Source organism: Brachycentrus maculatus, unplaced genomic scaffold (genome assembly GCF_059751285.1).
Source record: "Brachycentrus maculatus isolate JH-2025_06_01 unplaced genomic scaffold, ASM5975128v1 h1tg000156l, whole genome shotgun sequence".
In the NCBI taxonomy this organism is placed as follows: domain Eukaryota; kingdom Metazoa; phylum Arthropoda; class Insecta; order Trichoptera; family Brachycentridae; genus Brachycentrus; species Brachycentrus maculatus.
Window position 1 is genome coordinate 237501 of NW_028280909.1, and position 15130 is coordinate 252630.

The 15130-nt window shown below is 33.5% G+C and overlaps 1 protein-coding gene across 1 annotated transcript in view; it reads left to right on the forward strand.

The window, feature by feature from the left end:
- Positions 1-13059, forward strand: part of MED25 (Mediator complex subunit 25) — a 42743-nt gene extending 29684 nt beyond the window's left edge. Inside the window, exon 21 of the mRNA XM_088261458.1 lies at positions 12874-13059. Coding sequence (XP_088117584.1) covers positions 12874-12990 — 117 coding nt within the window. The 3' untranslated portion in view covers positions 12991-13059. The remainder of the gene's footprint in view (positions 1-12873) is intronic.
- The last annotated feature ends 2071 nt before the right edge of the window (positions 13060-15130 follow it).

Genomic DNA, 15130 nt, shown 5'->3' on the forward strand with positions numbered 1-15130 from the left:
CACCTTTCCTTCATGTGTAAACGATCGAGATAACACTGCGTTTATATGAAGCAGTGTCCTATGCACCATTGGGGTGCGGATAAGGGTTTTATTATTATTATTATTATTGAAATATAAAAAGATAAAAGAACATGTTATGTTTTGTTGTTTATCTGCCTCCATAAGTGTAATGGTTGGCGCGTTTACCTACCGCACTGGAGGTCCCGGGTTCGATTCCCAGGCCGGGGTGAAAATAAATATCACTGAATTAACACTCTAATATTTATTTGACAATACCCTGGACTGGTCCCTGAAGCGAGGGAGTGATCACCTTGCCTTCATGTAAGTGACAATCAAGATGAAACTGCGTCAATATAATGCAGTGCCCTATGCACCATTGTGCGCGAATAAGGGTTGAAAGATCAATGTAAAAGATTGTATTTTAAATCAACTGGAAGGTGATCTCACACAAGTTTTTTTCTTCTTCATATTTCAAGCATTATTTATTAATTTTATTATTTGATTCGGCAGCCACTTTGTGGTGAAATCTATCCATTTTTAAATTCAAGTTTTACTCAGTAAAAACCACTTTTTCTTAAAAATCTACTGTGACACGTGTTTCGATGCATTCCGCATCATTTTCAAACACCGTATTTATCAACTTTATAAAATAAAACAACTTTGTTTTAACCACTTTTTATTGCTACTCTTTATCCTACCGGTATCGACAAGAACCTTGTCATCATCAGGGTTTATGTACTAAATTCTAAAACATTGAAAAACTCATAGTTACCCTTCCCTTACCAAAAACTTCCACGCACTCCGTACACCATATCGCTCACTCCTTTCAAGAACGTCATGAATCAAAAATCGTGAATTTTCAGTTGTGCATGTTTTCGGAATGCCGCAAAAATGTACTATATCCCAGCAAAATCAGCATATTTTTAACTAAATATTTACCCGCTACAGGGCAAAAAGTGTTGTTTTTGAATTTTGGAGAAAAGGTTTTGTTTAATAATTTTTTTAAATATACTAATTATTATTCAAATGGAGAAAAAACCTTCAGGTTTTTCCTAAAAAGATCTGTTGCACAGTAAAAAGTTCAATAAGTGGCTTGATATTTATTTTTAATACATTGTATTATATTTTTAAACTTTAAAAACGTTCTCCTGAAAAATCAAGTGTTTTGATTTATGACGTTCTTGAAAGGAGTGAGCGATATGTAAATATGATTTAAAAAATATGATTTAAAAAACTCCTAGATGGTGTTTACTTTAAGCTCACAAGCTGTAATTCGGAGTTGACGTATTCGCTACGCAATGCACAATAACAACAACATTTACGAGTTTTTTTAAATCATATTTTTTAAATCGTATTTTTATATGGTGTATGGAGTATGTCGAAGTTTTTGGTAAGTTGTTTTATTTTATAAAGTTTATAAAATGTGCCACAAAGTATCTGCGAAATACATATATTCAAGAAACCGTATTTATCATTTTCATACATTGAAACACGTGTCACAGTAGATTTTAAGAAATAGTGGTATTTACCAAGTAAAACATTATTTATTTTACTGTTTTGATTTTCTCTGTAATGTTACTTCTGTAGATTGTCAGGGTTAGAAGAAGAAAAAAATCTATTTATTTATTGATTTGGCGTTTAATTTGTAGAACTCCATTTTAATTTATGTATTAATTTTAAATCAAACACAGATTTTTTGAGTCTACTCTCTTGTGATAATGCCCTAACAAGGCGAAACAATTTGCTCACTCCTTTCAAGAACGTCATACATCAAAAAACTTGATTCTTCAGGAGAACGTTTTTAATGTTTAAAAATATAACGCAATGTATTAAAAATAAATATCAAGCCACTTATTGAACTTTTCGCTGTGCAGCACATCTTTTTAGGTAAAACCTGAAGGTTTTTTCTCCATTTGAAAAATATTTAATATACTAAAAAAAAATTAAACAAAACCATTTCTTTAAAATGCAAAAACAACACTTTCAGCCCTGTAGCGGGTAAAAAATAAGTTAAAAATATGCCTCTTTTGCTGGAATATAGTACATTTTCTGGGCATTCGGAAAACATGCACAACTGAAAATTTACGATTTTTAATTTATGACGTTCTTGAAAGGAGTGAGCGAATTGTCACAATATAATTTTTGATGTGTTTTTGTTAATAAAATACAACTTAGACTCAAAAAATCTGTGTTTGATTTAAAATTAATACATTAAAAAAAAAAAACAAAAAAAATCTTTTTATTAATTATCAAAAAGCTAATAAATTTCACGGTACTGTACCTGTATTGCTACTACAGGTACACTTGAAAGTCTCTAATGACTTGGCATAGATTCGTACGCAGAGCATACATTGAATACTAGGCAGCATAGGGCGACGCACACAACGTAACTGCTGTAGTGTAAAGTACTATGTATGTACTGTATTACAAATTTCTCAGCTAATCCGAACAGGCTTCAGTCTCAATTAGTTCGGATTTCCAGAATTCCACTGTATTATTTAAATTTAAAATCAAATGCATATCATTATCTGTTAACAGCCTTTTCATACTAACACAAATATTTTATTTATTGATTTGCATTAACCTAATGGAATAACACAATGATTTAACGATTCAAATGTAAAAATAAAATATTTGTATAAGACAACTTGAAAGTGGTCTTATACGAGTGTTTTATTTTTTTATATTTGTGTGAATATGAGTATATTTTGTATGTAAATATTGATTTTTGGTTTTATTTGTAAATTCCTCCAGCAGGTAAGGGCGAGGGGGCGACCCCCGGCGCCGGGCACCATCCGGGCTCCAAACAACCACATGTAGATTTGAAAAAACAAAAAAAAAAAAAACTTTCATTTATTTTTTCGCACTGGCAACATTCCGAACTTTAATTTATTTGACAGACGGCTGAAAAATTTAGATAGACGATATCGTAGTCATACAGGAGAAAGTGACCAAGTGCATTAGTTCATAAAAACGTGATCATTGACTATTTGATATCTTACTAGCTTAATATAGCCCTGAAAAACTCAGGATTATTATACTTCCAGGTTTAAAAACTAAAGGATTTTAAACCTGGAAGTATAATATATTAACTTGTTAAAAATGACAAACTGCATTGATGTTTATTTTCTTGCCAAGCAAAAGTGACTTAAATGGCCCTCCTGAACATTTTACGTTTTGTCAGTTGGTCACTTTCTCCTGTACGACTACGATATATTAAGAGATTGTTTGCGGGAAACGCTTAAAAGCGTCCTTTACAGAGAAACTTTTGACAGATGTACCATCCCTCAAAAATATTTGTAATAAAATGATATAACTTAAAATTAAAAATTTACTTGTTTGCAATACACATTGTCTGGCTTTGTGCGGTGCAGTGGCTAGTGTTTTTGACCATTAAGCTAAGGGTAATAATTAATGAACACATTGTTTGCGGGAAACGCTTAAAAGCATATTTTAAGTACTGTTGGTAGAGAGCGTTAGACGCTTATGAGCGTTCTATTAGCTTACTTTTGGTAGAGCGCAAGGGACGCCAAAAATATTGTACAGATGGGAATTGGGTTTGCGGTTACTTGTGATTAGTATACTGAGGGTCGGGCGGCAGACTGTCCGAGTATAATTAGGGTCGAAGTTGATGAAAAAACCGCCCGACAACAATGTATTAATATATCATCTATCTTAACTTTTCATCATACATTTTTTCTTTCTTAATATATTAATTATTACTCCACACGGTTTAATAATTAGCATATCGCTCACTCCTTTCAACAACGTCAAATATCAAAAAACTTGATTTTTCAGGAGATTGTTTTTAAAGTTTAAAAATACAATAAAATGTATTAAAAATAAATATCAAGCCACTTATTACACTTTTTACTGTGCAACAGATATTTTTATGTAAAACCTGAATGTTTTTTCTCAATTTGAAAAATATTGAGTATATTAAAAAAAATATACATTACCTTTTCTTCATTTTTTCACTGTCATATTTATTCAATATTACCCTGGACTGGTACCTGAAGCGGAGGGGTGATCACCTTTCCTTCATGTGTAAACGATCAAGATAACACTGCGTTTATATGACGCAGTGCCCTATGCACCATTGGGGTACGGATAAGGGTTTTATTATTATTTCTTCAAAATGCAAAAACAACACTTTCTGCCCTGTAGCGGGTAAATATTATGTTAAAAATATGCCGCTTTTACTGGGATATAGTACATATTCTAGGCATTCCGAAAACATGCACAACTGAATTGACAATTTTTGAAATATGACGTTGTTGAAAAAAATTAGCGATATGTAGGATTTTTAAAATATGGGTGGAAGCGACATGTACGAAATTGAAGCTTAACGATTCAAACGGCAATTTTGAAAAATATTTTGTTGTTCTGAACTTTCTACAAATTTTTATACAAATTCTCATCACGAAGCGATTGAAGAATAAGTATTATGAGAACGAACTGAAGAAGTTCTTTTAAAGAATTTTTTTTTTGAAGAGAAAATTTAAGTAAAAATTAAAATTTTATCTATTTTACTTTAAAGGTTTTAGTGTTGAGATTTTTTCTTTTAAGTCGGTAAAATGTTGCATATAGTGATGATCAATGCGATCTATTTTTGCGTGTTTTGTGGGAAATCAATTGGAAACTGTAAAAGATAGCAACACATACGGAAACATGGTTATTCTAGGAACGATAGAAGTTTCGCCGTATTACGCTTGATATCAACAAAAAAATCAACAAGACGTGTGGGACGTAAAGTTAGGGGAGTGGAGAGGTGTTGTAGTTACCATTTTAGTACCTACTTGCAGAGATTACGATACAAATTGGTTAAAATAACTAAATATAGGTAAAATTAAATTTACATAAGGATAGTAGATGTAATTTCACGTAATATTACTTGTCTATGTAACGGAGTATATTTTAATTATTTCAGGGTAAAAAATAACGTATTAATTTATGAATCTGAGTGTATTTTTTAAATATTTAAAATGAGGCAAATGTATGTTTATTTATTTATTTTATTTATTTAATATAGTTACATTTTTTTATACAATTTAATACAATTTCTATACATTTCTACTTAATACAATCTTATAATTTTGCGCTAAGCCTCTCCAATAAAGAGACTGAGCTGTCTTTGTCTGTCTTTTTCCGCTTAGGAGTTATTTTTACACATCGCTCACTCCTTTCAAGAACATTATAAATCAAAAAACTTGATTTTTCAGGAGAACGTTTTTAATGTTTAAAAATATAATACAATGTATTAAATATAAATATCAAGCCATTTATTGAACTTTTTACTGTGCAACAGATCTTTTTAGGTAAAACCTGAAGGTTTTTCCTCCATTTGAAAAATATTTAGTAAATTTAAAAAAATAATAAAACAATACCTTTTCTTAAAAATGCAAAAACAACACTTTCTGCCCTGTAGCGGGTAAATATTAAGTTAAAAATATGCCACTTTTGCTGGGATATAGTACATTTTCTGGGCATTTTGATAACATGCACAACTGAAAATTGATGATTTTTTATATATGACGTTATTGAAAGGAGTGAGCGATATGTTATATGTTGCAAATAGTAAATATACATTTTTAATAAAATTATCAATTATATCAGCGGTTTTCATTTTTTTTTAGCGACAAAACCCTTTTGAATCACTGAATATTTTGCGGAGCTCTAAATTAAGCCAAATGTCTGCCTCCGTAGTGTAATGGTCAGCACGCTCGGCTACCGTTCTGGAGGTCCCGGGTTGAATTCCCAGGGGGAGTCAAATAAATATAAGTAATTTTCACTCTAGTATTTATTCAATATTACCCTGGACTGGTGCCTGATTCAGGGGGCTTATCACCTTTCCTTCGTGTGTTAACGATAGCATTTAAGAAATAGTGGTATTTACCACGTACAACTGAAATGAAAAATAAAATTGATATATTTTTTTTCTAAAATAATGTATATTTTGCCTTATTTTAAAATTTGAAAAATCGCACATATTTAAGTAAATTTGAACATTCCAATTTAATTTGTATATATGTATGCTATGCATTATTTTAATATATATATTTTTAGGTGAGTTCTTACTTAGATCAGTATTATACTAAAACCATTCCTAATTTATTTAAACATAATTTAGTTGGATCAGTATTGTACGAAAACCATTCCAAATTTATTTAAACATAATTTAGTTGGATCAGTATTATACGAAAACCATTCCAAATTTATTTAAATGTAATTTAGTTGGATCAGTATTATACGAAAACCATTCCAAATTTATTTAAACGTAATTTAGTTAGATCAGTATTATACAAAAACCATTCTGCGTTGCGTGATAAATAATTTTAACATTTCTTGCCATTAATTGATATTTCCTATAGTATTATTTTTAAACGAAGATTGAACATAAATAGTTTGATTTTAAATCAATCCGTTTTGCAGAAATTTCACTAGAAATAAATTATATTATTTATTTCTTTAAATTATCATATCTCTAACGAATTCCACTTCACATCATAGGTGTTTCAATTTGAGACAAGGCATACGATCAAGATAACACTGTGTTTGTATAATGCAGTGCCCTATGCACCATTGGGGTGCGGATAAGGGTTTGAAGTGAATGTTAAAAATTGTAATCATTACTGTCCGGAGTTAAATTCAGGCGTAAATTATTCCCAAAATATTTGAAATATGTATATATATATGTTGTATACACTAACATTCATAGTGATTCGGAAGATCCACAAATTTGAGGGCTTTGATCTGCATGTAGCCCCTAGACGGAGCTGACGAGATTGGTTGAATCGCGCCGATGTATTTTTAAAATGACTAATATTAATATATTTTAGAGGAGACATTGGTTATTTATTGATTTGGCATTGATTAACTTTGTGGAATAACATGATGAAGTATAAAAATGAAACACTTGTATAAGACCACTTTTGAGTTTATTAACCTTTTAAACGCGTTAACTTTGTTCCTAAGAGACGCTCGTGCGCGGCTGTATTTCGCCGTTTTTTAAATTATTACTTTTATCATGTATTTAGTTATGAAACGATTTATTTTCCTAAACAAAAACGTTCAATGGGATTCATTGTGCCTTTTTGGTACTCTATAATACACATGTGTCACATTATTCTTGAAATATATCGTAATATAAACAAATTAGATCGTAACATAAATAAATCAAAGCACGCATCGTGTGTCACTCTTACCCGCTGGCGATGCGTAGCGTCGAGAGTGAGACAAATATAGGGCATGATTATGGCGCGGACTAATTACCGACCGCAAGAAAAATCAGGGATCTGTTGTTTTATTTATCCTTGTGATGTTACAAATTATTAGTCAGATATTTCAACAGATGTCATAAGGCCGAAGATTGACGTATTATTTTATCCAAAGTTCCACACCATGAAAAAATCCCTCCAAGTTGAACTGAGGTTCGAAACTTGGAGCAAAGTGAAAACACAAACGCTTATGTCAGCCGCGTATGGGGCATGTCTTGTAAAAACACAAACGGTTATGCGAGCCGCGTGGATCCGGTTAATGTAAAAGCTACTAGTATTCTTTTTTTTTTCTTTCTCCGTCTTATTCCTCATTGGGTTGTGACCCTTGCAGAAGCAATGACTCTTCTCCAGTTATCCCTTGACTGCGCTGCACGTAGCGCTCCAACCACTGAGGTGCCTGCTGCTGCTGCCTTAATTTGATCGGTCCATCGTGTGGGGATCTTCCTCTCCCTCTCTTTCCCTCCAGGCTAGTTTTACTCTAGCTCTACTCAGCTCAATACTAGTTTTACTCTAATATTTATTAGATATTTTCCTGGACACATATAGGGCTGATCACCTTTCTTTTATGAATTTAACCCTTCCCTTACGGTGCTGAAATCTGTATTTTGTACACCATATGAAAATGTCATTTAAAAACGGCAAAAATAATATGACGCAGTGCCCTATGCACCATTGTGAGCGAATACGGGTTAAAAGATCAATGTAACATATAATTTATATTTGAAGCACTAACTTTGTGATTTTCCATTTTATAATTATAATGTCACTTTGTTTTAAAATCAGTATAAATAGTGAAAGATTTATAGTGATTTTAAAACAAAGTTATATTTTAATTGTATCAATGTAACAGTTTGTTTTTCCAAAGTGAAAAAATAAAAAAAAACTCAAAATAAGTGGTCTTTTACAGGTGTTTTATTTTCATATCATTGTTTATTATTTAGTGTTTTATTTTCTCTGTAATATAATGTCTTTCTACCTTCTTGAGATTGTAAATAACACAACCTGCTTTATTTCTGCATACTTTTTGCCCTCATATTGTCTAATAACCGCAACTTATTGTATTTTTGTATGAATAAATTATTTGAAAATTTAACAACGCTTTTTTCTTTCCTTTGCTGCTTGCCTTATTATGTACAGTGGAACCTCTCATAACGAGTAATTCGCGTAATCAGTAATTAGCATAACGAGTAATTCGTATAACGAGTGATTCGTATAACGAGTGATTCGTATAACGAGTGATTCGTATAACGAGTGATTCGTATAACGAATGATTCGTATAACGAGTATATTGTATGAGTAATTCGTATAACGAGTGACTCGTATAACGAGTAATTCGTATAACGAATGATTCGTATAACGAGTATTTTGTATGAGTAATTCGTATAACGAGTGATTCGTATAAAGAATGATTCGTATAACGAGTAATTCGTATGAGTAATTCGTATAACGAAGGATTCGTATAACGAGTGATTCGTATAACGAGTGATTCACATAACGAGCAAAAAAGTTTTAAAAGTTGCTTTCATAACGAACGACATTTCGCATGAGTTACAGAGGAAAGGCAAGTCCCTTTTTCACGACAGTCTCTTGTGAGCCTGGAATTCCACGCCAGTCAAATAAAAAAAAATGTTTCAATGAATTATGCTCGTTATGAGAGGTTCCACTGTATTATATATTCATTATTTACCCGGAATGTTGAATACTATGCTTCTTATTATCCTTTGGGGGTTTTCCGTCTGGATTCGCTGCGCTCAAAATGGCTGCATTTTGTAATATAATAAAACAACTTTTTTTACTTTTGTTTTATTCGACCAGTGACCGTGTTTTGTTGTTGCTGACACTCACCAGTCTAGTGGTGTCGATAAAACAATGAAACCCGGTCGCTGGTCAAATAGAACAAAAGTGAAAAAGTTCTAAAGTTGTTGTTTTATTATAACCAATTTTAATTTTTAAATTTGAAGCTATCTATACTACATAGATAAGGCGTTATCTTCCCATTGCAATTCCAGCCCTGGTGTAGGTATTGGTACAAGTAGGTACTTATTTGTAAATATCTAGCAATACTTATTGACAGCTTTTAGCTTGTTCCGTCATTTAAGTGCTTAGTTCTTAGCTACGTTTCAGGCTTGTCATAGTTTATAATTTAGTATTTTGCATCAAATTTTGATAGTTAGTACTTTCCTACCACCCCCCCTCCCAATGTGCCTCCGCGGTGTAATGGTTAGCGCGTTCGACTGGAGGTCCCGGGTTCGATTCCCAGGGGGGAGGGAGAAAATAAATATTAGTGATTTTAAATATTTATTTGATATTACCCTGGACTGTGCCTGAAGCGCATGAGTGATCACCTGGCCTTCATGTAAGTAACGATTGAGATAACACTGCGTCAATACGATGCAGTGCCCTATGCGCCATTGGGTGCGGATAAGGGTCAGCTGGCGACGGGATTCGATAATTGTGTACTTAACTTAAGAACTTAACAAAGAGATTGGTACATAATATTCATATAAAAAATTAAGTACCGTAGAACGGGGCTACTTGAACTTTGATGTGTTACTTGAGCCCAGTACAAAAAAGAAATTCAAGAATTGAATACAGATATATTTGGTCTTCAATAATGAACGTATCGTGACAATAAGTGTCACCTGTCAGGGAAACAATGAATCATGTCTTTACGTTCATTATTGTAGACCAAATACAGATCTAAATATTTTTTTGTACTGGGCTCAAGTAACACATCAAAGTTCAAGTAGCTCCGTTCTACGGTAATTTCTTCTTTTCTGCCTTTGGAATGAGGCCGGCGCAGAAGGTAAAAAATACTCTTCCTGTCTTTAAGCATCAATCGACCCAACGGGTAGAAATACCTTTCCCGTCCTTAGTGTGTAAAAGTGAATGAGGTAGAGAAATTCATAAAAGCATAGAATTCAACATATTCTCACAAGGAATGAATGCATGAGATTGAACATGCTCAGGGGACACTTTTTTTTATACATTTGTATATTTTAAAAAATAATAAAATGTAAAATATTGCATGACAACAGTTTTTCTGGAATTAACAATAATGCATTTTATAAAATAGTGAGTATGTATATTTCAAGTCTTGCAAGTGCTAATTTAGCTATATATACAGAGTGGCACGAAATTAACACCCTATCTGAACATATTTTATTTATTGTTTCGGCATTAACTTTGTGGTAAGACATGTTACAATGATTAAAGAAAACACTTCGTTTTTTACCACTTGAGTTTTATTATAAACTACATGTTTCAGAAGTTAAACTTCCATCATTCAGGTCTGTATAATAACTAAAATATAAAACATAAAATTGTTCGATAAATAAGGAGAGGGGAAAGTAAGGGGAAGGGGTTAGTCAAGGAACGGAGTTTGAAAACAAAGGAAAAATGGAAAGCAATGGCGAAGAATTTTGAAACAATATATTATTTAATAAATTATTATTAGAATTCAGGTTTTTTTGTATTTCTAAATTTTCAAGATAATTCATAATTTCGCTTTTATATAGAACAAGGTGTAATAACTTAACTTCTGAAACATGTAGTCTATAACACTCAAGTGGTAAAAAACGAAGTGTTTTCTTTAATCATTCTATATGAAGATGTTATAATTTTTGCAAATGGCGTCATACTTCAATCACTTTGCGCACTCCTTTCAACAAAGTCAAATATCAAAAAACTTGATTTTCAGGAGATCATTTTTAAAGTTTAAAAATATAATGAAATGTATTAAAAATAAATATCAAGCCACTTATTGAGCTTTTTACTGTGCAACAGATTCTTTTTAGTTAAAACCTGAAGGTTTTTCCTCCATTTGAAAAATATTTATTATATTTAAAAAAAATACTTTAACAATACCTTTTCTTCTAAATGCAAAAACAACACTATCTGCTTTATAGCGGGTAAATATTAAGTTCAAAATATGCCGCTTTTACTGGGATATAGTACATTTTCTGGGCATTCCGAAAACATGCACAATTGAAAATTGAGGATTTTTTATATATGACGTTGTTGAAAGGAGTGAGCGATATGTATACATACATACCTGCCTGTGTATGGACAGGTAGATAAAATAATAATATAATTATCAGATAGAAAATAGCATGTGGACTTAACCGAGAGTTACACCAAAAGTAATATTTTCCTCTTAACCTTTTCATAGCCGCAAATAAATTACGCCGCAGTGCTCAACAGGCCAAGTATTTTTTTGAAAAAAAAAAGTTGTCTAAAGATTTTTTTTTTGTTGTTTTTATTGAATTATAATTTACTTACCAAATATTATATCCCGCATCGATTGTTAGAGTTTTATTCTTGAAGTTAAACCAGTTTCAAATTTTCAGGGTTGTCACACTAAGTCGCACACGCAAGTTTTTATTAAATTTAATATTAACACACAACTATTATTTATCAATGGAATATTTTAAAATAATAAGAAAAACACAAAAAAAATTGAGCAAAATAAAAACCCCTGGCGTTCAAAACAATCGATTAAAATAATCAATATTTCAAGTGGTTTGAGTGGTAGCCCTAATGACATCTGTCAACTGTCAGCTGAAAGTGATACCGATAAATCACTTAAAAGTATTTAAAAACTTTATAAAATATTTTGTGACAACTTCAACTGATGGCAATGTATGTTCCGTTTTTGACAGATTGTCAATATGAGTTAAAACTGCGGAGTAATACGTCATCAAAAGTACTGACGAGATATCTCGTCTCTGGCCATACGGGCACTCCGCCATTTGCCGAGATATCTCGTCTCTGGCAACCATCGGGTTAAAGGCATCCTCGCCGATGTGAAAAAGTCGATATGCAAGGAAATACAGTTCAGGGATACTGCCCTCCCTATTGGCATTTCCATCAGCAAGTCGGTTCTACTGAATGGGTGACAGAACAACCTAACCTCCCGAAACCTGAGATAGTTATCGGGAACATGGGGATTTTTTAATTTTTTTTTCATTATTTTAAATTCTTTTGCATTACATAACATAAATTCAAATACAAAAAAATATGAATAAAATAAAAAAAATTAAACAAAAAACGATCCCACAAAGGCATGTAGCTCACAAACTGTCTTGGTGGTAAGAGCTTCACCTTCTCGGAGTACAGTAGAGGTCCTACAAGGATGTGACTTCGTTTGCGAGCGAGTGCGTCACAATTATAGAGAATGCGGATTGGCGTTTCGTTATCCTCCATATAAAATCTGCATACTGGAGAGTCATGTAGTCCAATTTTTGTCATGTGTTTCCTCAGTCTGCAGTGTCCTGTCAAGGTCCTGGTTAGGATCGTTATTAGTTTTTTGCTAAGCTTTAGAGCTTCTGTGGTGAATTTCCGCGAGTACCCCATGATCAGTTCCTTTGCGTGTTTCATCTCTGAGCTGTTGGACCAGATCTCTTGGCTCTTGATTTTCTCTTACATGTTTTGCGATACACATTGGCACGTGTCACGTAATGACACTACGGAGGCGGACAAACATCGCACAGATGTGAATTCAGTCTGCGGTTACTTGTGATAAGTATACTAATTTGATGAAAAAACCACCCGAGAACAGTGTGTTAATTTAAAGTTTCCAATGTTGTCCCCGCAGCAGCCGCAGTATCGGGCGGGTGCCGGGCTGGGCACCCCGAGGGCTGCGGCCCCGCGGGCGCAGGTGCCACAGACGCCGACGCAGCAGTTTGACGACAGCTCCTTTGACCTTTTCTAACCGGCACTTTTGTACCAGACGTTTTGTTTTCATTTTTACTGTACTATTAAACACGTATCGATCTTCCAATATTTTGTTTTATTCACACACTATAAACCTTTCAATTATGGAAAATATATACTACATGGCAAAAGAAGGATGAAAGTAGACTGAATGCAGTTGAAATGCGATCTCTCAGAAGAATGTGTGACAAAACGATGTATGATAGATGTTCGAATGGTGAAATAAGGAAGGAATGCAAAGCTGAGACAAGCATTATCGATAAAATTAAGAAAGGTGTGATGAGATGGTTTGGAAATGTAAAACGAATGAGTGAGGAAAGAACGGTAAAGCAAATTTATGAGGCGAATGTAATTGGAAAAAGGAGCAGAGGAAGACCGAGAAAACTTGGCACGATCAGGTATGCCAAATACTTGAAAGCGGTCAGGTTAGGAGTCAAAACAATCGGCGGATGTGTATGTGGAGATGCATGAACGTGGAAGAGGCGAGGAATGTTTGCAAAGACAGAGTGGTGTGGGGTTCTATTCTCTCTGCCTACCCCTGCGGAAAGCGGCGTGATGGTTAGTTAGTTATATACTACAAGGAACAATTCTGTAGTATGGATCTTCCTCGAAAGATATGTATAGGAAAACCAAAATATTCGTGGACGCTGCAAAGAGAGAACATGGTTCGAAGACATGGCCTAGGTGCCGTTGTCCAGGACAGAAGGACCTACAACCTGAGGACGAGAAGAGCTGACCCCAGCAGTCTACAAAGACAATAAGTCGGGATGTAGCCAGGAAGAAGTAGATAATAAAAGAGTTTCTGCTCGGTAAAAAGCTTCTTTTCATCTCACCAATAGATGTCTCTAGTGAAGTTCTAGCGATTCAAGAACAAGGTTTTAAATTGGTTCATATATATATCGTACTCGTACGGGAGAAAGTGACCAACTACCAAAACGTAAAATGTTCAGGAGGGCCATTTAAGTCACTTTTGCTTGGCAAGAAAATAAACATCAATGCAGTTAGTCATTTTTAACAAGTCAATATATTATACTTCCAAGTTTAAAATCCTTTGGGATTTTTTCAGGGCAATATTAAGCTAGTAAGGCATCAAATAGTCAATGATCACGTTTTTGTACTACAATGCACTTGGTCACTTTCTCCTGCATGACTACGATATATAGAACTTCCAAGAATTTGAGCTGTGTGGTTGTCATTAACCTGTAAGCTGCGGATCGCATCTATTGTCGTTTTTTATAAAGGTACCGTTGACTGCGGATCGCATGCATAGTCGTTTTTCAACTTTACGTACTTATATCAACACATATGGATAATTTTTTGCACTTAAATTTGGTTTGATGCATGGATGAATGAGTTCTCTTTGATTTGGTGTCATAAAATATCAAAATAATTTTTATTTAGTGTCAACTTTATCGTGAATACTTCCGGTCGGCTCGTGGTCTCAGTATCGTTTAGTCTGTTCAATCAGTTTAGGCGATCTAAATTTTCATAAACTTTCTTCATAATAATTATACTTATTAACTGTTTTAGTAAAGTTTGACACTCGAAATCGAACAGCTTAGAGGTTAATGGGTAGAATTGGTGAATGTTACACATGTCTAAAGTGATAAATCAGCCTATAACGGTTGTCAGCCCCGTAAATGCCCAGACTTCCATATTCTGGTAGAACGATTCTGTGGTTTTATCAATCGTCCAATCTCTTGTTTTATTCACACATAAAACCTTTCAATTATCAATGGAAAATATATATTACAAGTAATCGACTGTCCAAACTCAAAACACAGTAAGGGACATTTTTTTAAAAATTTTTGGACGAAATAGATTCTACTTAAAACAAAAAAACCTACTGCAAAAAAATGTACCTTACTGTGTTTTGAGTTTGGACAGCCGTAATGATTCTGTGTCATTTGTCATTTGAAGGGGTCAAAAACAAGATCTTTGAAGGAAATTATCAACATTTTTTGGTGTGTCCGCCTCCGTAGTGTAATGGTCAGAACACTCAGCTACCGCTCTGGAGGTCCCGGGTTTGATTCCCAGGGAGCGGGTCAAATAAATATAAGTGATTTTTTCAATCTTATATTTATATAATATTACCCTGGACTGGTACCTGACGCGGCGGGCTGATCACCTTTCCTTCG